We start from the raw sequence: 24,571 nt of genomic DNA, 5'->3' as shown, positions 1-24,571 counted from the left end.
AAGTCCAAGCCCCTCGCACACAAAACCTCCTTTACCCCCGCCCTCCAACCTTTCTTAGGCCGAAGCCTACTCTGCCTTCCCTCCACTACAGATTTATACACTCTCCAAGTCATTCTATTTCTTTCCAACCTCTCCATGTCCGAAACATCTCAATAACCTTCTTGGGCCCACCAGATAATAGTTTTGGTAATCTTGCACCTCCTCTTAATCACCAAACTACAGATTCTCTACATTATATTTACACCACACATTGCCCTCAGACAATTACATCTCCACTGCCTCCAGCCTTCTCCTCGCTGCAACATTCAACACCCATGCTTCACACCCATATAAGAGCGTTGGTATAACTATACTCTCATACATTTCCCTTTTAGCTTTCATATTCTTTGCTTTCAAGTTCTTTGTCTCCACATACTTCTCAGTGCACCACTTACCTTTTTCCCTCGTCAATTCTATGATACACCTCATTTTTCGTAGACCCATCTGCTGACACGTCCACTCTCAAATATCTGAATACATTCACCTCCTCCATACTCTCTCCCTCCAATCTGATACCCAATCTTTCGTTACCTATTTTTTTTATCCTCATCACCTTACTCTTTCTTATATTCACTTTTAATTTCCTTGTTTTACATAAACTACCAAACTCATCAACCAAACTCTGCAACCTCTTTTCAGAATCTCTCAAAAGCACAGTGTCATCAGCAAAGAGTAACTGTGACAACTCCCACTTTGTGTTAGATTTTTTATCCTTAACCCTACACCTCTCGACAACACCCGAGCGTTCACTTTTCTTACAACTCCATCCATAAGTATGTATATTGAACAAACATGACGACATCACACATCCCTGTCTAGGGCCTTGTTTTATTTGGAAATAATCTCCCTCTCTCCTACATACTTTAACTTGAGCCTCACTATCCTCGTAAAAATTCTTAAATGCTTTCAATAACTTACCTCCTATTCTGTACATTTGCAACATCTGCCACATTGCCCCCTATCTACCCTATCATACGCCTTTTCTTAATCCATAAATTCTGCTAAGACCTCTTTACCCTTCTCTAAATACTGTTCACTTATATGTTTCACTGTAAACACTTGGTCTACACACCCCCTACCCTTCCTAAAGCCTCCTTGTTCATCTGCTATCCTACTCTCCATGTTAATCCTAATTCTTTTAATAATAACTCTACCATACACTTTACCAGGTATACTTAACAGACTTATTCCCCTATAATTTTTACATTCTCTTATGTCCCCTTTGCCTTTATATAAACGAACTATGCATGCTCTCTGCCATTTCCTAGGTACCTTACCTTCTTCCATACATTTATTAAATAGAAGCACTAACCACTCCAAAACTATATCCCCATCTGCTTTTAACATTTCTATCTTTATCCCATCAATCCCAGCTGCTTTACATTTTTTTCATTTTACCTACTGCCTCACTCACTTCCCCCACACTCACAACTGGTTCTTCCTCACTCTTACAAGATGTTATTCCTCCTTGCCCTATACATGAAATCACAGCTTCCCTATCTTCATCAACATTTAAGAATTCCTCAAAATATTTCCACCATCTTCTCGATACCTCTAACTCCATTTACTAACTCTCCTCTCCCATTTTTAACCATCAAATCCAGGCTTTCTCAATTTATTATTCTCACTCCAAAACTTTTTCTTATTCTCAACAAAATTTATTGTTAACATCTTACCAACTCTCTCATTTGCTCTCTTTTTACATTGCCTCACCACTCTCTTAACCACTCTTTTTCTCTCCATATACTCTTCCCTCCTTGCATCACTTCTACTTTGTAAAAACCTCTCATATGCTATCTTTTTCTCCCTTACTACTCTGTTTACATCATCTTTCCATCAGTCACTCTTCTTCCCTCCCGCATCCACTTTCCTATAACCACAAACTTCTGCTGAACACTCTAACACTACTTTTTTTAAACCTACCAAATACATCTTCAACCCCATTGCCTGTACTATCACTAGCCCATCTATCCTCCAATCGTTGTTTATATCATACCCTAACTGCCTCCTCCTTTAGTTTATAAACCTTCACCTCTCTCTTACTTGCTGCTTCCATTTGCCTTGTATCCCATCACCTTTTACTCTCACTGTAGCTATAACCAAAAAGTGATCTGATATGTTTGTGGCCCCTCTATAAACATGTACATCCTGAAGTCTACCCCACAGTCTCTTATCTACCAATACGCCCTACATCATATCTTGTATACTTATTTATCCTCTTTTTCTTAAAATATGTATCACCTATAACCAAACCCCTTTCTATAAAAAGTTCAATCAAAGGGCCCCCATTATCATTTATACCTGGCTCCCCAAACTTACCTACCACACCCTCTCTAAACGTTTCTCCTACTTTAGCATTTAAGTCCCCTGCCACAATTACTCTCTCACTTGGTTCAAAAGTTCCTACACACTCAATATCTTCCAAAATCTCCCTCTCCTCTACACTCCTCTCTTCTCCAAGTGAATACACACTTATTTTAAGCCACATAATCCTTGAATTTATACATTTATATTCCCTCTTCTCCTTCCATAACTGGTCCTTCAACATTATTGCTACCCCTTCCTTAGCTCTAACTCTCTCAGATACTCCTGACTTAATCTCATTTATTCCTCCCCACTGAAACTCACCTACCCCTTTCAGTTTTGTTTCGCTTAGAGCTAGGACATTCAGGTTCTTTTCATTTATAACATTAGCAATCATTTCTTTATCATCTGCACTACATCCACGCACATTCAAACATCCCAGTTTTATAAAGTGTTTCTATTTCTTGTTTTTAGCAGTATATACAGCAGAAGGGGTTACTATTCCCTTGCCCTTGGCATTCTAGTCGCCTCTTACGACACGCATAGCTTACGGAGGAAGAATAAATAACAAAAAAGGCACAACACCGTGACTGGAACGATACACAAATAACCCGCACATAAAAGAAAGAAGCTTACGACGACGTTTCGGTCCGACTTGGACCATTGACAAAGTCATAGAGTATGACTTTGTCAGTGGTCCAAGTCGGACCGAAACGTCGTCGTAAGCTTCTCTCTTTTATGTGCAGGTTATTTGTGTAAGGCAAGTGTAATGTTATTATTATTTTTTATATGCATGTACTTGCGAGGGTCTTGGCAAGAGGTGTGGAGTTAAAAGATAAAGAATCACACATAAAGTGGGAGTTGTCACAGTTGCTCTTTGCTGATGACACTGTGCTCTTGGGAGATTCTGAAGAGAAGTTGCAGAGATTGGTGGATGAATTTGGTAGGGTGTGCAAAAGAAGAAAATTAAAAGTGAATACAGGAAAGAGTAAGGTTATGAGGATAACAAAAAGATTAGGTGATGAAAGATTGGATATCAGATTGGAGGGAGAGAGTATGGAGGAGGTGAATGTATTCAGATATTTGGGAGTGGATGTGTCAGCGGATGAGTCTATGAAAGATGAGGTGAATCATAGAATTGATGAGGGGAAAAGGGTGACCGGTGCACTTAGGAGTCTGTGGAGACAAAGAACTTTGTCCTTGGAGGCAAAGAGGGGAATGTATGAGAGTATAGTTTTACCAACGCTCTTATATGGGTGTGAAGCATGGGTGATGAATGTTGCAGCGAGGAGAAGGCTGGAGGCAGTGGAGATGTCATGTCTGAGGGCAATGTGTGGTGTGAATATAATGCAGAGAATTCGTAGTTTGGAAGTTAGGAGGAGGTGCGGGATTACCAAAACTGTTGTCCAGAGGGCTGAAGAAGGGTTGTTGAGGTGGTTCGGACATGTAGAGAGAATGGAGCGAAACAGAGTGACTTCAAGAGTGTATCAGTCTGTAGTGGAAGGAAGGCGGGGTAGGGGTCGGCCTAGGAAAGGTTGGAGGGAGGGGGTAAAGGAGGTTTTGTGTGCGAGGGGCTTGGACTTCCAGCAGGCATGCGTGAGCGTGTTTAATAGGAGTGAATGGAGACAAATGGTTTTTAATACTTGACGTGCTGTTGGAGTGTGAGCAAAGTAACATTTATGAAGGGGTTCAGGGAAACCGGCAGGCCGGACTTGAGTCCTGGAGATGGGAAGTACAGTGCCTGTACTCTGAAGGAGGGGTGTTAATGTTGCAGTTTAAAAACTGTAGTGTAAAGCACCCTTCTGGCAAGACAGTGATGGGGTGAATGATGGTGAAAGTTTTTCTTTTTTGGGCCACCCTGCCTTGCTGGGAATCGGCCAGTGTGATAAAAAAAAAAAAAAAAAAACTTGATTTCTCATTGATTTCAGTATATAAATCTTCATTTAATTTGAAAAAAAAAAAATTATTTTAATATTTTTGGGTGTTGGAACGAATTAATTTTATTTCCATTATTTCTTATGGGGAAAATGGTTTCGAGTTTCGTAAATTTCGACTTTCAGCAGGTTCTCTGGAACGGATTAATCACGAAACTCGGGGGGGGGGGGGGGTCCACTGTATATATATATATATATATATATATATATATATATATATATATATATATATATATATATATATATATATATATATATATATATGTCGTGCCGAATATGTAAAACTGGTCAATTAGCAAGAACTCATTTAAAATAAAGTCCTTTCTAAAATTTTCTCGTATACGTTTAAAGATATATTTTTTTCATTAATGTTAACGTAAAAATTTTTAATTTTGCTCCAGAAGCATCTTAGAAAACTTACCTAACCTTATTATAACAAGAACAATTTATTGTAGCCTAACCCAAATAAATATATAAATATATATATATGTCGTGCCGAATATGTAAAACTGGTCAATTAGCAAGAACTCACTTAAAATAAAGTCCTTTCTAAAATTTTCTCTTATACGTTTAAAGATATATTTTTTTTCATTAATGTTAATGTAAAAATTTTTAATTTTGCTCCAGAAGCATCTTAGAAAACTTACCTAACCTTATTATAACAAGAACAATTTATTGTAGCCTAACCCAAATAAATATATTTTAGATTTGTTTATAATAATTTATTTCTAAACAAACACAGTGAAATATATTATTTTCTTTAGGTTCAAAATGATTTTGGCAAAATTATTGCATACTCAAATTATCGCTTGTCCTATATGGCAAGATGAGCGTTGCTATTTAATCCAAGATCGCAAGTTCTGCCTATTCGGCACGACATATATATATATATATATATATATATATATATATATATATATATATATATATATATATAGATATATATATATATATATATATATATATATATTCATCCTTGAAGCCTTTTTATCCACTTTTTCGAGGCTATGGGTCACACATTACACCAGAGGTGGACCCTATCCTATATATATATATATATATATATATATATATATATATATATATATATATATATATATATATATATATATATATATATATATATATATGTATATATCGTGCCGAATATGTAAAACTTGCTATCTTGGCTTAAATAGCAATGCTCATCTTGCCATATAAGACAAGCGAAAGTTTGTGTATGCAATAATTTCGCAAAAATCATTCTGAACCTAACGAAAAAATAATATTTCATTGTTTTTGTTTAGTACTGAATTATTGTAAACGTATCTAAAATATATTTAGTTGGACTAGGCTAAAATAAATTGTGCTTGTTATAATAAGGTTAGGTAAGTTTTCTAAGATTCTTTTGGTGTAAAATTTTAAATTTTTACATTAACATTAATGAAAAAATTATATCTTAAAACGTATAAGAGAAAACTTTAGAAAGGTCTTAATTTTAAATGAGTTCTTGCTAATTGACCAGTTTTACCTATTAGGCATGACATTATATATATATATATATATATATATATATATATATATATATATATATATATATATATATATATATATATATATATATATATATATATATATATATATATATATATATATATATATATATGCAATAAGATCACAGTAAACAGGTGATTTCAAAATATGCAAAACAACCACTCTGAAAGAATAGAGAAATTCCAAGCGCTTTCGTGACTACTCACATTATCATAGTTCCTTGATAATGTGAGTAGTCACGAAAGCGCTTGGAATTTCTCTATTCTTTCAGAGTTGTTTTGCATATATACATGTATATATATATATATATATATATATATATATATATATATATATATATATATATATATATATATATATATATATATATATATATATATATATATATATAATCATATATTATCTCTCAATCCACAGCAGGATTCAAACCTGCACACTGTGTATCAAGTGTACAGTTACTTTTTACCACTCAAGCAGATCTGGCTGAGTGGCCATAGTACTGCGTGCTTTGATACATCATGTGCAGGTTCAAATCCAGGTACGAAACTTTTCTAATAAATTTATTAGTGTTCGCTCATTTGTCTTTAAAACAAAGTAAAAATACATATATATTTTAATGCATATTAGCGAGGGACAGGTGAAACTTTACTTATATTGTATGTAACACAATGTATATGTTTGTTTCAAGCATACAATGTAAGGCAATATATTTTTTTCAAGTATCACTTCTTTCATAAGGATGCAGCGACTTGCATGTATATATATGGTTGTGATGTGCACTTGGGTGGTAGCGGCGCAGCGGGAGCAGCAACAGCAGCAGCAGCAGCAGCAGCAGCAGCAGCAGCTCAAGGTAGAGGTGCTAAGCAGACCCAGCACCTGCCGGGTACAGTCAACAGGCGGGGACAAGATACAGGTTCATTATGTTGGTCGTCTCACTGACGGCAAAATCTTTGACCAAAGGTCAGTAACCTTCCCACAAGGTCTTTTTTTTTTTGCTCATCTTTTTTATTTAAATATTCTCGACTGTAATTCGGTTATTAAGGACACAATGTACGTCTTCTGTAACATGAAGAGTCCTATAACTCATAAAATTTATAGTACAATTTATTGTTATACAAACATATGCATTTCCCTATATATATATATATATATATATATATATATATATATATATATATATATATATATATATATATATATATATATATATATGTGTGTGTGTGTGTGTGTGTGTGTGTGTGTGTGTGTGTGTGGGTGTGTATAAATGTATCTATAATGTGTACACTCTTCTGGGTAGTGCAACGCGCGGGGAGCCCTTTGAGTTCCGGCTGGGGTCTGGACAGGTGATCAAGGGCTGGGACCTTGGTCTGGAGGGTATGTGTGTGAGTGAGCGACGCAGACTTACCATACCACCTAACCTGGCTTATGGCAAGAAGGGCGCAGGAGGAGTCATACCCCCAGGTGAGGCGCTTATTTTAACCAGGTGAGGTGATCAGACACATCAGGTGAGTAAGGTGCTCAGGTCACCCCAGGTGTTTAGGAAAGAATTCAATCATTTAAAGTGCACCAGACCCAAAAGGACACCGACTGCTGTGTACTTCACCCCTCTGCCCCCACCCCTCCACACATAATCGAATAACTGCTGCAGGAAATGCGTGTCTGGCGAATCAAAGACTGTGAGAAATTTAAATAAGGTATCACTCACGGCGCTGTATATGGTGTAGGTCAGGCCCATACCGGAGTATGCAGCACCATTATGGAACCCACACCTGGTCAGGCATATCAAGAAATTGGAGAAAGTACAGAGGTTTACAACAAGATTAGTTCTGGAGTTAAAGGGTATGTCCTATGAGGAGAAAAAGGGAACTCAAACGAATAGGGATGCTTTGAAAATAACGTTCAGAATAATGAAAATAACTGAGAGGGTGGACAGGCGCAGATTGTTTGAGAGACGGGAAACATGAACACAAGGGCACAGCTGGAAGCTGTAAACACAGATGAGTCACAGGAAGGTTAGGAAATATTCCTTAAGTTTTAGAATAGTCAGGAAGTGGGATGACCTAGAAATTGAAGTGTTAGAGGCAAGATTCATACATAACTTTAAGAAGAGGTATGCTAAAGCTCTCGAAGCCAGGAGAAAAATGAACCCAGTAGCGGCCAGTGAGCACGCGGGACCAGGAACCTGCAACCATATATATGAGAGTACACACACACACACACACACACACACTTGGAGCCACATGGGGGCCAAAATACATGGAGGGCTAAGATGATGGAGGTAGTACTGGAAAACTTCATGTACCAACACGTAAGGGACACTACAAGAGAGAGGAGAGGATGAACCAGCAAGACTGGACCTAGTATTCACCTTGAGTAGTGCAGATATTGAGGACATCACATATGAAAGACCCCTTGGGGCCAGCGATCATGTGGTTTTAAGCTTCGAATACACAGTAGAGCTACAAGTGGAGAGGGAAGCAGGAAGGCCAGGGCGAATGAAGCCAAACTACAAGAAAGGGGACTACATGGGAATGAGGAACTTCCTGAACGGGGTTCAGTGGGACAGAGAACTGGCAGGGAAGCCTGTTAATGAGATGATGGAATATGTAACAACAATGTGCAAGGAGGCTGAGGAGAGGTTTGTATCCAAGGGTAACAGGAATCATGAAAAAGCCAGGATGAGCCCAGGGTTCACCCAAAGGTACAGGGAGGCAAAAACCAAGTGTGCTAGGGAATGGAAGAAGTATAGAAGGCAAAGGACCCAGGAGACTAAGGAGAGCAGTCGTAGAGCCAGAAATGAATATGCACATTTATGAAGGGAGGCCCAACGACAATATGAAAACGACATAGCAGCGAAAGCCAAATCTGACCCAAAGCTGTTATACAGCCACATCAGGAGGAAAACAACAGTCAAGGACCAGGTAATCAGGTTAAGGAAGGAAGGAGGAGAGACAACAAGAAATGACTGTGAAGTGAGGAACTCAACAAGAGACTCAAAGACGTGCTCACAGAGGAGACAGAAGGGGCTCCAGAAAGACTGAGAGGTGGGGTACACCACAAAGTGCTGGAAATAGTACACACAACCGAGGAAGAAGTGAAGAGGCTTCTGAGTGAGCTAGATACCACAAGGGCAATGGGGCCGGATAACATCTCTCCATGGGTCCTGAGAGAGGGAGCAGAGGTGGTATGCATACCCCTAACAACAATATTCAATACATCTATCAAAACAGGGAGATTGCCTGAGGCATGGAAGACAGCAAATGTAGTCCCAATCTTTAAAAAAGACAGACATGAAGCACTAAACTACAGACCGGTGTCACTGACATGTATAGTATGCAAAGTCATGGAAAAGATTATCAGGAGAAGAGTGGTGGAACACCTAGAAAGGAATGATCTCATCAACAGCAGCCAACATGGTTTCAGGAATGGGAAATCCTGTGTCACAAACCTACTGGAGTTCTATGACAGGGTGACAGCAGTAAGACAAGAGAGACGAGTGGGTGGATTGCATTTTCTTGGACTGCAAGAAGGTGTTTGACACAGTTCCACACAAGAGATTAGTGCAAAAACTGGAGGACCAAGCAGGGATAACAGGGAAGGCACTACAATGGATCAGGGAATACTTGTCAGGAAGACAGCAGCGAGTCATGGTACGTGGCGAGGTGTCAGAGTGGGCACCTGTGACCAGCAGGGTCCCACAGGGGTCAGTTCTAGGACCAGTGCTGTTTCTGGTATTTGTGAACGACATGACGGAAGGAATAGACTCCGAAGTGTCCCTGTTTGCAGATGACATGAAGTTGATGAGAAGAATTCATTCGATCGAAGACCAGGCAGAAGTACAAATGGATCTGGACAGGCTGCAGACCTGGTCCAGCAATTGGCTCCTGGAGTTCAACCCCATCAAGTGCAAAGTCATGAAGATTGGAGAAGGGCAAAGAGGACCGCAGACGGAGTACAGTCTAGGGGGGCCAGAGACTACAAACCTCACTCAAGGAAAAAGATCTTGGGATGAGTATAACACCAGGCACATCTCCTGAAGTGCACATCAACCAAATAACTGCTGGAGCATATGGGCACCTAGCAAAAATCAGAACAGCATTCCGACATCCTAATAAGGAATCGTTCAGGACCCTGTACACCGTGTATGTTAGGTCCACATTGGAGTATGCGGCACCAGTTTGGAACCCAGACCTGGCCAAGCACGTAAAGAAACTAAGAGAAAGTGGTTTGCAACAAGACTAGTCCCAGAGCTAAGGGGTATGTCCTACGAGGAGAGGTTAAGGGAAATCGACCTGACGACACTGGAGGACAGGAGAGATAGGGGTCACATGATAACGACATACAAAATACTGAGAGGAATTGACAAGGTGGACAAAGACAGGATGTTCTAGAGATGGGACACAGCAACAAGGGGACACAGTTGGAAGTTGAAGACACAGATGAATCATAGGGATGTTAGGAAGTATTTCTTCAGCCACATAGTAGTCAGGAAGTGGAATAGTTTGGGAAGCGATGTAGTGGAGGCAGGATCCATACATAGCTTTAAGCAGAGGTATGATAAAGCTCACGGTTCAGGGAGAGTGACCTAGTAGCGACCAGTGAAGATGCGGGGCCAGGAGCTAGTACTCGACCCATGCAACCTCAACTAGGTGAGTACAGCTAGATGAGTACACATACACACACACACACACACACACACACACACACACACACACACACACACACACACACACACACACACACACAGGAAGTGGAATAGCCTAGCAAGTGAAGTAGTGGAGGCAGGAACCATACATAGTTTTAAGAAGAGGTATGGCAAAGCTCAGGAAGCAGAGAGGGAGAGGACCTAGTAGCGATCAGTGAAGAGGCGGGGCCAGGAGCTGAGTCTCGACTCTTGCAACCACAATTAGGTGAGTACAATTGAGTACATACACACACACATACATGCATACAATTAAAAGCTGAAGACTCAGATGAATCACAGGGATGTTAGGAAGTATTTCTTCAGTCATACAGTTGTCAGGAAGTGGAATAGTCTGGAAAGTGATATAGTGGAGGCAGGGTGTGAGTGACCCAGTAGCGACCAGTGAAGATGCGGGGCCAGGAGCTTTGAATCGACCCCTGAAACCACAATTAGATGAGTACAATTAGGTGAGTACACACACACACACACACACACACATATGTATGTATATATATATATATATATATATATATATATATATATATATATATATATATATATATATATATATATATGCAATAAGATCACAGTAAACAGGTGATTTCAGAATATGCAAAACAACCACTCTGAAAGAATAGAGAAATTCCAAGCGCTTTCGTGACTACTCACATTATCAAGGAACTGTGAAAGTAAAGCATCCAAGGAAGGTATATAAGGGGTCTGGCCAACACCTCACTTTCAGATCCCACAACAGTTAAACACCTGACGCGCGCCGGCCCAACTGGACAGGTCCTTCGCACAACCCACCAACAAACTATTCTACCCAAGAAAATTTAAAAATTATTATTTGTCCAGTGTATTATTAAATTCTTCCCAAATTCTATTAATTATAAATGGATCTAATTTATATAAACCAAAGGAAATATTCATATTATTGTCAAAACTGCTTTTTATGAAACAAGATTCAATTATATTCCTGTCGACCATGGACTTGCTTGATACTACTTTCTCAACTTTTTGAAAATCAATTGGATGGTTAAAATCTCTTACATGAATAAATAGAGCATTGGAATCTTGTCCAGAAAGCGCTTGGAATTTCTCTATTCTTTCAGAGTGGTTGTTTTGCATATATATATATATATATATATATATATATATATATATATATATATATATATATATATATATATATATATATAGTCGTGCCGAATAGGTAAAACTGATCAATTAGCAAGAACTCATTTAAAATTAAGTCCTTTCTAAAATTTTCTCTAATACATTTAAAGATATATTTTTTCGTTTATGTTAATATAAAAATTAGTGATTTTGCACCAAAAGAACCTTAGGAAACTTACCCAACCTTATTATAACAAGTGCAAATTAATTTAGCCTAATTCAACTAAATATATTTTATATACGTTTACAATAATTTAATAAAGAAACACAGTTAAATATATTATTTTCGTTAGGTTCAGAATGATTTTTGCGAAATTATTGCATACATAAATTGTCGCTTGCCCTATTTGGTAAGAAGATCGTTGTTATTTAAGCCAAAATCGCAAGATTTACTTATTCGACAATTCCACACTAGGCTACCTTTACCCCATTATTACTGTATTCATGATATTAATTCCTTGCTAAACCTGTACAGGTTATTTTTATTGTTCAATTCATAAAAACGTTAAACTCGTTAGGGCAGTTCTGCTCCTGGTAAATGAAAGGTAATAAAATTTGACCCGAGGAAGGAGAGGGGTAACTAATTCCTTGGATTAAGAGTCCTTTAACAGTACTAAAGTAAAACAATTTTTCACCTCTTGTAGACGCCACACTGATCTTCGAGGTGGAGCTGGTGCAGCTGCCAGATAAGGTGGTGATAGTGGACGAGGAACCTGAGCGTCGACCAGCACCTACACCAGAGGTCTCCACATCTCCCACCAAGCTGGTGTCACAGACATTAGTGCGACCTGCAACATGCTCTAGTCTGGCCACCACTGGTGATACAGTCAGTGTCCACTACACTGGTCAGCTCATAGATGCCAAGAAATTTGACTCTAGGTACTTGTTTGATTTTTTTTAACACACTGGCCGTTTCCCACAGATGTAGGTAACAGCTCTTAGTTTGTAAATAAAGTTAGGAATCTTAACTTAACCTTTTGTAAAGAGGAAGGAAGGGCGACCCTAAGAAAGAAATAACACTTTCACCATTACTCAGTGCATCACTGTCTTGCCAGAGGCGCGCCGATATTACAGTTCAGATTCCCCTCCAAACTGCAAATATCCTCACCCCTCCTTCAGAGTGAAAGCACTGTACTTTCACCTCCAAGACTCAAGTCCAGCCTGCCGGTTTCCCTGAATCCCTTCATAAATGTTACCTTGCCCACTCTAACAGCACGTCAAGTCATACATACCACTTACTTTAACTCATTAATATCTAAAACGTTCACACGTGCATTTTTTTATTATTAACATAGATTTTTACGCAACAATTATTTTGACTCATTTGCTATTAACACCCGTTAGATAATCAGAGGCAGCAGGTACAGAGGGATGATCAGGGGCAGCAGGTACAGAGGGATGATCAGGGGCAGCAGGTACAGAGGGATGATCAGGGGCAGCAGGTACAGAGGGATGATCAGAGGCAGCAGGTACAGAGGGATGATCAGGGGCAGCAGGTACAGAGGGATGATCAGGGGCAGCAGGTACAGAGGGATGATCAAGGGCAGCAGGTACAGAGGGAGTTGGATAGTTAGTTGGGATTTAAAGTCTATCGACTATACCAGGGTCACTGAGGCTGCGTTTGTCCAGTTCGCCACTAATAAAAGATACCTTAATCTCTCGAGTAGATTTTAAACTCATGTTGTATATGTGCAAAGAGACATCCAGTACACCTTTCTCTTTATATATCATTTTATAATGAATACAGTTTAGTAGCGCACTTGACTGGCTACTAGTAGACGGAGGATTGAGCCTCCAATATTTCTCTTGCCAAATGCCTCATACGGATTTAGCGTTTCGCATAACTAACAAATCAGTCTTTACTCCTGCTTCTCCTGTTCACATAGCAGTAACTAGGAACCACTTTACTGTTATGGTCGCATCCTGGGAAACGTTCAAATGCAAATTCCGAAGATGTGACACCACGTGCATTGCTCTGCTAATATACCTGTAAATAAGTAATAACAACCTATAGGACGTTCCCATCTCTAACCGAACGAGAACGTGTTTATAGTTATGTGCATATTTATGTGCATAGGCGTTCATGAAGTGATAACACGAGTAAAGATACATGTTTATGTCCAATTATGTTTGTGTCCCCTAATGTGTGGGAGTATGTACATACATGCGAATGTTATTACATGTGTTGGCGGTGTTGTGTGAGGATGAAGCAGCTTACTCCAGCACGGTGAGACATATAGGAACAACTGCTGCCTATATTATCCTAGCAGTAAATGGATTTAGTAGAATGTTGAGGGTTGCATTCTTATTTCTTGGTTTTCTTCTGATATCCTAGGTTACTAACCTTCAAGGGCTACTAATCCTAATAAGGTCTTCTACACGCCGGTGACACGTTTATTACCTTCCAGCCTGGATCGTGGGGAGCCCTTCGTGTTTAAGCTCGGGGAGGGCGCAGTGATCCGTGGGTGGGAGGAAGGTGTAGCTGGTATGTGTGTTGGAGAGAGTCGTCTACTGGTAGTTCCACCTCACCTGGCGTATGGCAAGAGAGGCGTCGGAAATGTTATACCCCCAGGTGAGTGCATACTCAATGATTTATTAGTCAGAGGAAACTCACTAACACGAAGCTTAGTAGTAAGTTGGTCAGTTTACAGGGACCGGTCCGGTGGCTGGGGTACGGCCGTGTTCAACACTACTTTACAGCTCAAATTCTCATATCGATAACTTAGTGGTGCTCACTGAGCTGTGTTTTCTAGAGTTGATACTCAGCTACTGGCCCCTTAATTTACTGGTTCCTGAGCTTATTAAATCCCTGTCACATTATCGTTTGAGACTGTATCTGAAGTTTGATTCATCCACCTCACACACACACACACACACACACACACACACACACGATGTGAAGTTAATGAGAAAAATCAAATCGGACGAGCATCAGGCAGGACTACAAAGAGACCTGGACAGCTACAAGCCTGGTCCAGCAACTACCTCCTTGAGTTTAACCCTGCCAAATGCAAAGTCATGAAGATTGGGGAAGGGCAAAGAAGACCGCAGACACAATATAGTCTAGCTGGCCAAAGACTGCAAACCTCACTCAAGGAAAAAGATCTGGGGGTGAGTATAACACCGAGCATATTTCCTGAGGCGCACATCAATCGGATAACTGCTGCAGCATACGGGCGTCTGGCAAACCAACGGATAGCGTTCCGATACCTCAGTAAGGAATCGTTCAAGACTCTGTATACCATTTACGTCAGGCCCATACTGGAGTATGCAGCACCAGTTTGGAATCCACACCTGGTCAAGCACGTCAAAAAATTAGAGAAAGTGCAAAGGTTTGCAACAAGACTAGTCCCAGAGATAAGGGGATTGTCCTACGAAGAAAGGTTGAGGGAAATCGGCCTGACGACACTGGAGGATAGGAGGGTCAGGGGAGACATGATAACGACATATAAAATACTGCGTGGAATAGACAAGGTGGACAAAGACGGGATGTTCCAGAGATGGGACACAGAAACAAGAGGTCACAATTGGAAGCTGAAGACTCAGATGAATCAAAGGGATGTTAGAAAGTATTTCTTCAGTCATAGAGTAGTCAGGCCGTGGAATAGCCTAGAAAGTGACGTAGTGGAGGCGGGAACCATACATAGTTTTAAGGCGAGGTATGATAAAGCTCCTGGAGCAGGGAGAGAGAGAGAGGACCTAGTAGCAATCAGTGAAGAGGCGGGGCCAGGAGCTATGACTCGACCCCTGCAACCACAAATAGGTGAGTGCAAATAGGTGAGTACACACACACACACACACACACACACACACACATACACACACACACACACATATATATATATATATATATATATATATATATATATATATATATATATATATATATATATATATATATATATATATATATATATGTCGTGCCGAATATGTAAAACTGGTCAATTAGCAAGAACTCATTTAAAATTAAGCCCTTTCTGAAATTTTCTCTTATATGTTTAAAGATATATTTTTTTCATTAATGTTAATGTAAAAAAATTTAATTTTGCTCCAAAAGAATCTTAGAAAACTTACCTAACCTTATTATAACAAGAACAATATATTTTAGCCTAACCCAACTAAATATATTTTAGATTTGTTTACAATAATTTAATATTAAACAAACACAGTGAAATATATTTTTTTCGTTAGGTTCAGAATGATTTTGGCGAAATTATTGCATACACAAATTTTCGCTTGTCCTATATGGCAAGATGAGCGTTGCTATTTATGCCAAGATCGCAAGTTCTGCCTATTCGGCACGACATATATATATATATATATATATATATATTACATATATATATATATATGCATATATACATATATATATGCAAGGAATTCGCGAGAGCAGGCGAAATATACACAAACACTGATCTCTGGCTGAAGGAGACTCGAACCTACGAACCTTAGGACAAAGTACGCAGTGTTTTACCAATCTACCCACACTGGACAATACCTCCCTAGTTAAGAACGATAATAAATTTGTTGAGTTAGGCATAAGAATTAACAACTGGGCGTCTACACTGCAAACTGAATTGTTTGCAATCCTAATGGCGCTAAAGCTAACCTATGACACTGAGCTTGACTCTATCATCATTACTGATTCTATGTCATCATTGAAGGCTCTTGGCTCATATAATGACTCCAACAACATGCTCATTGGGGAAGCCAGGTATAGATACTCAAAAATTAGGGACAAAGGAATTAATGTACAATTGCTATGGATCCCATCACACATTGGATTACGCCTTCATGATAAAGTTGATATGTTAGCCAAGAAGAGTATCCAGAAGGAGAACGTAGAATATAACTTTGGTATAACTGTGTCTAGCATTAGGAATAATATTAGGAGAGAAGTAAATAATGCAGTTAGAAGCCTGAGTAGATCTATAACCCACTATGATAACATGAACGTAGATAAGTATGTTTATGGAGCAACTTGCAATGTGAACAGACTGACTGATGTTGTAGTGGCCAGGCTTAGGCTTGGTTACAAGTACTTCTGGCAGTTTGGGAGACACACAGATGATGATCAAACTAAATGTAAATTATGTGATCAGGCATATGGTCACTCTCTTGAACACTATGTGCTTAATTGTCCACTTATTGAGGAATACAGAGACAGACAGTATAATAACCTATGTGACATGTCAAGATATCTTATTAATGAAAATAAGATACCAGATATACTAAGCAAATTTCCTAAATTTGCTTGTAACAGATAAGTGAACTATAGATATGTAGATATAAATCCATATGTATTCCTGTTAACCCTTTGGGGCCTAGTTCCTAGGCCTTTTGTGTATCCACATGCTCTCGCGCTACCGTCCACAGGATGGATATGGGGTGCACAATAAACTAAGATAAGATAAGATAAGATTTCGTTCGGATTTTTAACCCCGGAGGGTTAGCCACCCAGGATAACCCAAGAAAGTCAGTGCGTCATCGAGGACTGTCTAACTTATTTCCATTGGGGTCCTTAATCTTGTCCCCCAGGATGCGACCCACACCAGTCGACTAACACCCAGGTACCTATTTGCTGCTAGGTGAACAGGACAACAGGTGTAAGGAAACGTGTCGAAATGTTTCCACCCGCCGGGAATCGAACCCGGGCCCTCCGTGTGTGAGGCGGGAGCTTTAGCCACCAGGCCACCGGGCCACTTCGGTGGCAAAATCTAATCTAAATCTAATCTCCTTGGCGTGTAGCTTGTGCTACACGCCTGCTCTCGCGAATTCCTTGCATTGTTAAAATCTCTAGTAAGGCTGATGCATGCAGGGGAGTAGATGAAAAGCTGTAAGCTGTAAGCTGTAAGCGTGTAGCTCAAGCTACACGCCAAAGTATTGTCCAGTGTGGGTAGATTGGTAAAGCACTGCGTACCTTGTCCTAAGGTTCGTAGGTTCTAGCCTCCTTCAGCCAGAGATCAGTGTTTATATATATATATATATATCTATATATATATATATATATATATATATATATATATATATATACAAAATAACCCCGGGGGGGGGGAGGTGAATGATAGCTATAGGCCTTTCGCGTTATAATTAATACATCATCTGGAGCTTGAAACGTTGCAGAAAAGAAGAGGTCCAAGCAAACACAATTAGAGGCAGCATCTTTGTTTGAATAAGGCAGAGGCTGGAGGCAGGAAGTGCCCCCAGCCTTACTAATACCCGTAGCCAGAAAGATTGAATATTATAGAATTAGAAGCCAGCTCTTCCACAAGTACTGATATTGTAGCAGTAAACTAACGAAATAACGTGACAATTATCAAAAATTCCGTCGGGCTACGATATGATATAAATTATTTTTCATACCAAATATAGATATCACTGGCAATTGTCTTAAGAATTTCCACACCTCTAGAAAACGGGTCCATTTAAAGGGATACATCTGTGATTTATCCAAAGACAGACATAGTTTATCTATCCCACAACATTCTGAGGCAGATGTTGGATGTGATATAAATGACTTTACATTCCAAACGTAGATATCACTGGCAATCATCTTAATGAATTTCCGTATTTCTAGAAAATGGGCCCATTTAAAGGCCTGGACAGAACATTGTAGAATAAGCAATTATAAAACATGATAGGCATTCATTATACAATAACGGTGGCGGCTTGTTCAAATTATATTCGTTTATAGTTGAGGCATTTGTACACAGCCAAAAATCTAACTCTTAAACGAGTGTGTTGGATTGTGTTAAGTGTATTTCTACACCAAGGAATTAGGGCCTGTTTCTACTGCTTGTTTTGTTGATGGTTAGGCCAGCATCTGCCTCAGAATCTTGTGGGATAAACTATGGCCGTTTTCCTTTGGATAAATTACATTTGTCTCACTTTAAATGAGTCTCTTTAAATGAGCCCGTTTTCTAGAGATGCGGAAATTCCTAAGACAGTTGTCAGTGATCTCTGTATCCAGTATGTAAACTTATTTATATCATATCGTAGTCTGACCGAATTTTTGATAACTGTCATATTACGTTCTTTAGTTTACTGCTACAATATCAGTGCTTGTGGGATGGCTGTCTTCTTATTCTATAATATTCAATCTTTCTGGCTATGGGTACTGGTATACCTTGGTGCACTTACTGCCTCTCTGCCTCATTCCAGCAAAGACGCTTTTACTGGTTGCATTTACATGGACCTCCTGCTCTTTTCTGCAACATTGCAAGCTCCTGATGTGTTGATTGCAACACAAAAGGTCTAGAGCTATCATTCAACTCCTCCCATGGTTGTTTTGCATCCTTGACCGGTTTCAAACGGATTCGTTGAACAATAAAGCAGACTGTAAACAGACGGGGTTTTAGGCGCCCTTACCAAACACAAACAATGAATATAAAACAGAAACATACACTGGTATACTGTCCTAGTATACAAGTACAGTTAGAAATACAAATACAAATAGCCAGATCTTCACTTTAAAGAGGTTATTAGTAGAATATTCAAGGGGCTACTAGTAGAATTATAGTAAATCAACCATTCAAATCACATGAAGCTCTGTGTAGTCTGCAGTACATCAAACAAACGGGCTTCCACATGGATTACTTGCCATTTTTGTGAAAATTGGTGTCACGCCCCTTGTGCAGATATCCAAGAACTATCTACAAGCAATATTAAATCAGGTAAGTGTTTTTGGGTATGCCCAAATGAGATTAATCTGTGGACTAAAATCACATTGGTATTAAAAGAGGATAACATCAAAGCAGCCTTCATAGAAAACCTGGAAGCATTCTATAACAGATAGGAAAATAAAAAGTCTGGGCTGGATGATATCGCCCTTGGTGCTGGCCATGTTGTCAGAAACTGTAAGGCTGGAGGTGCTGCCCTGGTAGACAGTAATAGTGAAGCTGGAGTTGCTGTCCTGGGAGACAGTAATGGTGAGGATGGAGTTGCTCTCCTGGGAGACAGTAATGGTGAGGATGGAGGTGCTCTCCTGGGAGACAGTAAGGGTGAGGATGGAGGTGCTGTCCTGGGAGACAGTAATGGTGAGGATGGAGGTGCTGTCCAGGTAGTCAGTAAATGTACGTAGGAGGGAATGCATATAAATGACCTCGAGGGAGACAGGAGCTGTAGTGGGGAAACAAGTGTAGTCAAAGACAAGATAAAAGCAATATTACAAACTAGTAATACCACAGGAGATAGCAAACAAGGGGACTCCACTAGCAATAGTGAGGATATATTACCAGAAACAACTGGTGAGAGCTCCATTGTTAGTACTAGTGAGGACAGGAATGAGACAGGTAAACATGCACCAACATGGGAATACAGTCACAGAAACCCAATGCAAACGGAAACCAAGCCTGTGCATATACTATGCACTTGGTATCTGAAGGCATGGGAAATCTGGAAAAACAAATGGGACGTGCAACTTTGACCACCCTAGAAAAAGCCGTGCCCATATGACAACAGGAAAATGCAAACTCCCTTCCTGTAAGCTTTTTCACCCTGAAATATGTCCCTCTTTAGTACAGGAAAGACTGTGCTGTAACTTAAATTGCCAGGCACACCTTCTAAAGGGGACAAAAAGATACAAAACATCCAGGCCATGGGAAAACCTGGGTAACCACAGCCACTCAAGAGGGAGAGGTTTTCAGTGCCAGGAAGGAAAAAAAAACTGGCAGGAAATAGCAGAAATCGTACGCCAAATCCAGTCATTTCTGAAGTGGAACCACAATCGATGGCCTCCACTCCAAACCAACAGATACAGATACTAGTGCCGGAAAAAAAGTCCCCCCACTACCACCAATACCACCAGTCCGATGACATTCTTCTTTGCAAATATACAGGGTCTAAAGCCAGCAACGAACAACAAAATACATTTCATCCGTGGACTGCTTGCAGAGGCAAATGTAATATTTGCGGCTTTCACAGAGACCCACATAAAGGATCACTTGGACAACAATATATGGATCCCAAGTTACAATCTATACAGATGCGACAGAGTGAACAGGCAAAAGGGGGGGGGGGCGCTGGTCTGTATATCGCAGAGTCACTTGTTTGCACAGAACTGCTTAATGCCTCAAATGATGTAGTGAAGTTTTAGCAGTAAAGATCGAGAACCAAAACCTAGTCATTTTGGTAGTCTACAAGCCTCCGGATGCAACGTCCCAGCAACAGCTGTTAAAAATTGACCACTGTCTGGAAAATCCGCCAGCTCCTGCCGCCAACATCTTGCTCCTGGTGGATTTCAACTTGAGGCACCTAAAATGGAGGAATATAGCAAATAATTTTGTTGCAGTGATAACACCAGGAGGCAGCTCTGACGAGAACTCACACACACACGAGCTTTTAAATCTCTGCACAAAACTCAACTTAAACCAGCAAATAATAGAGCCTACCAGACTGGAGAATACACTAGACCTCATCTTCACTAATAATGATGATCTGATACGAAATGTCACCATATCAAAAACAATATACTCAGATCACAACATAATCGAGGTTCAGACATGTATGCGCGGAGCCCCAGACCGACAAAATGAGATTAGTCATGAGGGAGCCTTCACCAAATTCAACTTCAATAACAAGAACATAAAGTAGGACCAAGTAAACCAAGTCCTAAACGATATAAGCTGGGAAGATAGACTAAGCAACACAGACCCCAACTTATGCCTAGAACAGATTAACTCGGTGGCACTCGATGTATGCTCAAGGTTATCTGTGTATGCTCAAGGCTTATTCCTTTAAGAAAAAGGAGGAGTAGATGTAAAATAGAAAGAGACAGGCGTTCCCTTTACAGGCGACGAAAAAGAACACCAGAGCGGCTAAAAGAGGCCAATATATCTGAAATGCGTAGGGAGTCACTGGTCAGAGAAATAGCAAGCATCGAACTTAAGCTAAAGGAATTTTTATAGGAGTCAGGAATCGCGGGAAGAACTAAAAGCCATAAATGAAGTCGAAAGGAACCCAAAGTATTTTTTTTCTTATGCCAAATCAAAGTCGAGAACAACATACAGTATTGGGCCCCTACTTAAACAAGATGGGTCCTACACAGATGACAGCAAGGAAATGAGTGAGCTACTCAAGTCCCAATATGACTTAGTTTTTAGCAAGCCGCTAACCAGACTGAGAGTCAAAGATCTAAATGAATTTTAGAGAGCCACAGAAATTCTTTAACACAAGCCTATCTGATATTATCCTGACGCCAAATGACTTCGAACAGGCGATAAATGGCATGCCCATGCACTCTGCCCCAGGGCCAGACTCATGGAACTCCGTGTTCATCAAGAACTGCAAGAAGCCCCTATCACGAGCTTTTACCGACCTATGGAGAGGGAGCATGGACACGGGGGTTGTCCCACAGTTACTAAAAACAACAGACATAGCCCCACTCCACAAAGGGGGCAGTAAAGCAATAGCAAAGAACTACAGACCGATAGCACTAACATCCTATATCATAAAAATCTTTGAAAGGGTCCTAAGAAGCAAGATCGCCACCCATCTAGATACCCATCAATTACACAACCCAGGGCAACATGGGTTTAGAGCAGGTCGCTCCTCTCTGTCTCAGCTACTGGATCACTACGACAAGGTCCTAGATGCACTAGAAGACAAAAAGAATGCAGATGTAATATATACAGACTTTGCAAAAGCCTTCGACAAGTGTGACCATGGCGTAATAGCGCACAAAATGCGTGCTAAAAGAATAACAGGAAAAGTTGGTAGATGGATCTATAATTTCCTCACAAACAGAACACAAAGAGTAGTAGTCAACAGAGTACAGTCCGAGGCAGCTACGGTAAAAAGCTCTGTTCCAAAAGGCACAGTACTCTCTCCCATCTTGTTTCTCATCCTCATATCTGACATAGACAAAGATGTCAGCCACAGCACCGTGTCTTCCTTTGCAGATGACACCCGAATCTGCATGACAGTGTCTTCCACTGCAGACACTGCAAGGCTCCAGGCGGACATCAACCAAATCTTTCAATGGGCTGCAGAAAACAATGTGAAGTTCAACGATGAGAAATTTCAGTTACTCCGATATGGTAAACATGAGGAAATTAAAACTTCATCAGAGTACAAAACAAATTCCTTCCACAAAATATAGGGAAAAACCTGTGTCAAAGACCTGGGAGTGATCATGTCGGAGGATCTCACCTTCAAGGACCATAACATTGTATCAATTGCATCTGCTAGAAAAAATGACAGGATGGATAATGAGAACTTTCAAAACTAGGGATGCCAAGCCCATGATGACACTCTTCAGGTCGCTTGATCTATCTAAGCTGGAATATTGCCGCACACTAACAGCACCTTTCAAGGCAGGTGAAATTGCTGACCTAGAAAATGTACAGAGGACCTTTACGGCGCGCATAACGGAGATAAAACACCTCAGTTACTGGGAGCGCTTGAAGTTTCTGAACCTGTACTCCCTGGAACGCAGGCGGGAGAGATACATGATTATATACACCTGGAAAATCCTAGAGGGACTAATACCGAACTTGCACACGAAAATCACTCACAACGAAAGCAAAAGACTCGGCAGACGATGCAACATCCCCCCAATGAAAAGCAGGGGTGTCACTAGCACGTTAAGAGACCATACAATAAGTGTCAGGGGCCCGAGACTGTTCAACTGCCTCCCAGCATACATAAGGGGGATTACCAACAGACCCCTGGCAGTCTTCAAGCTGGCACTGAACAAGCACCTAAAGTCGGTTCCTGATCAGCCGGGCTGTGGCTCGTACGTTGGATTGCGTGCAGCCAGCAGTAACAGCCTGGTTGATCAGGCTCTAATCCATCAGGAGGCCTGTTCACAAACCGGGCCGCGGGGGCTTTGACCCCCGGAACTCTCTCCAGGTAAAACTCCAGGTGTATTGCTTGTTCGCGATTTTTTGCCTAATATATTTATATATGTCGTGCCGAATAGGTAAAACTGGTCAATTAGGAAGAACTCATTTAAAATTAAGTCCTTTCTGAAATTTTCTCTTATAAGTTTAGAGATATATTTTTTTCATTTATGTTAATGTAAAAATTAATAATTTTGTACTAGAAGATCAGTAGCAAACTTACCTAACCTTATTATAACAAGAACAATTTAATTTAGCGTAACACAACTAAATATATTTTAAATAAGTTTACAATAATTTAATAATAAACAAATAATGAAATATATCTTTTTCGTTAGGTTCAGAATGATTTTTCCGAAATTATTGCACACACAGATTTTCGCTTGAATTATTCGGCAAGAAGAGCGTTGCTATTTAAGCCAAAATAGCAAGTTTTACCTATTGGGCACGACCTATATATATATATATATATATATATATATATATATATATATATATATATATATATATATATATATATATATATATATATATATATATTAACAAGTCGGCCGTCTCCCACCGAGGCAGGGTGACCCAAAAAGAAAGAAAATCCCAAAAAAGAAAATACTTTCATCATCATTCAACACTTTCACCTCACTCACACATAATCACTGTTTTTGCAGAGGTGCTCAGAACACAACAGTTTAGAAGCATATACGTTTAAAGATACACAACATATCCCCCCAATATCCCGAACCCCTCCTTTAGAGTGCAGGCATTGTACTTCCCATTTCCAGGACTCAAGTCCGGCTATATAAAAATAACCAGTTTCCCTGAATCCCTTCGCTAAATATTACCCTGCTCACACTCCAACAGATCGTCAGGTCCCATATACCATTCGTCTCCATTCACTCCTATCGAACACGGTCATGCACGCCTGCTGGAAGTCCAAGCCCCTCGCCCACAAAACCTCCCTTACCCCTCCCTCCAACCTTTTCGAGGAGGACCCCTACCCCGCCTTCCTTCCCCTACAGATTTAAATGCTCTCCATGTCATTCTACTTTGATCCATTCTCTCTA

The 24,571-nt window shown here is 40.0% G+C and overlaps 1 protein-coding gene across 3 annotated transcripts in view; it reads left to right on the top strand.

Moving 5' to 3' along the window:
* Positions 1–24,571, top strand: part of LOC128694420 (uncharacterized) — a 40,660-nt gene that overhangs the window by 14,276 nt on the left and 1,813 nt on the right. For 2 of the 3 annotated variants that reach the window (XM_070097979.1, XM_053784524.2), the window contains exons 2-5: positions 6,549–6,770; positions 7,108–7,271; positions 12,315–12,549; positions 14,079–14,242. In XM_070097979.1, the coding sequence (XP_069954080.1) occupies positions 6,549–6,770; positions 7,108–7,271; positions 12,315–12,549; positions 14,079–14,242 (785 nt within the window). Of the gene's footprint in view, positions 1–6,530; positions 6,771–7,107; positions 7,272–12,314; positions 12,550–14,078; positions 14,243–24,571 lie in introns of all 3 variants that reach the window. The other variant, XM_070097980.1, reaches the window with a different exon arrangement.

This window comes from Cherax quadricarinatus, chromosome 60 (assembly GCF_038502225.1).
Source record: "Cherax quadricarinatus isolate ZL_2023a chromosome 60, ASM3850222v1, whole genome shotgun sequence".
NCBI classification, from domain to species: Eukaryota; Metazoa; Arthropoda; class Malacostraca; order Decapoda; family Parastacidae; genus Cherax; species Cherax quadricarinatus.
Note: the sequence above shows the minus strand (reverse complement) of the source record. Positions and strands in the feature narration are given on the sequence as shown.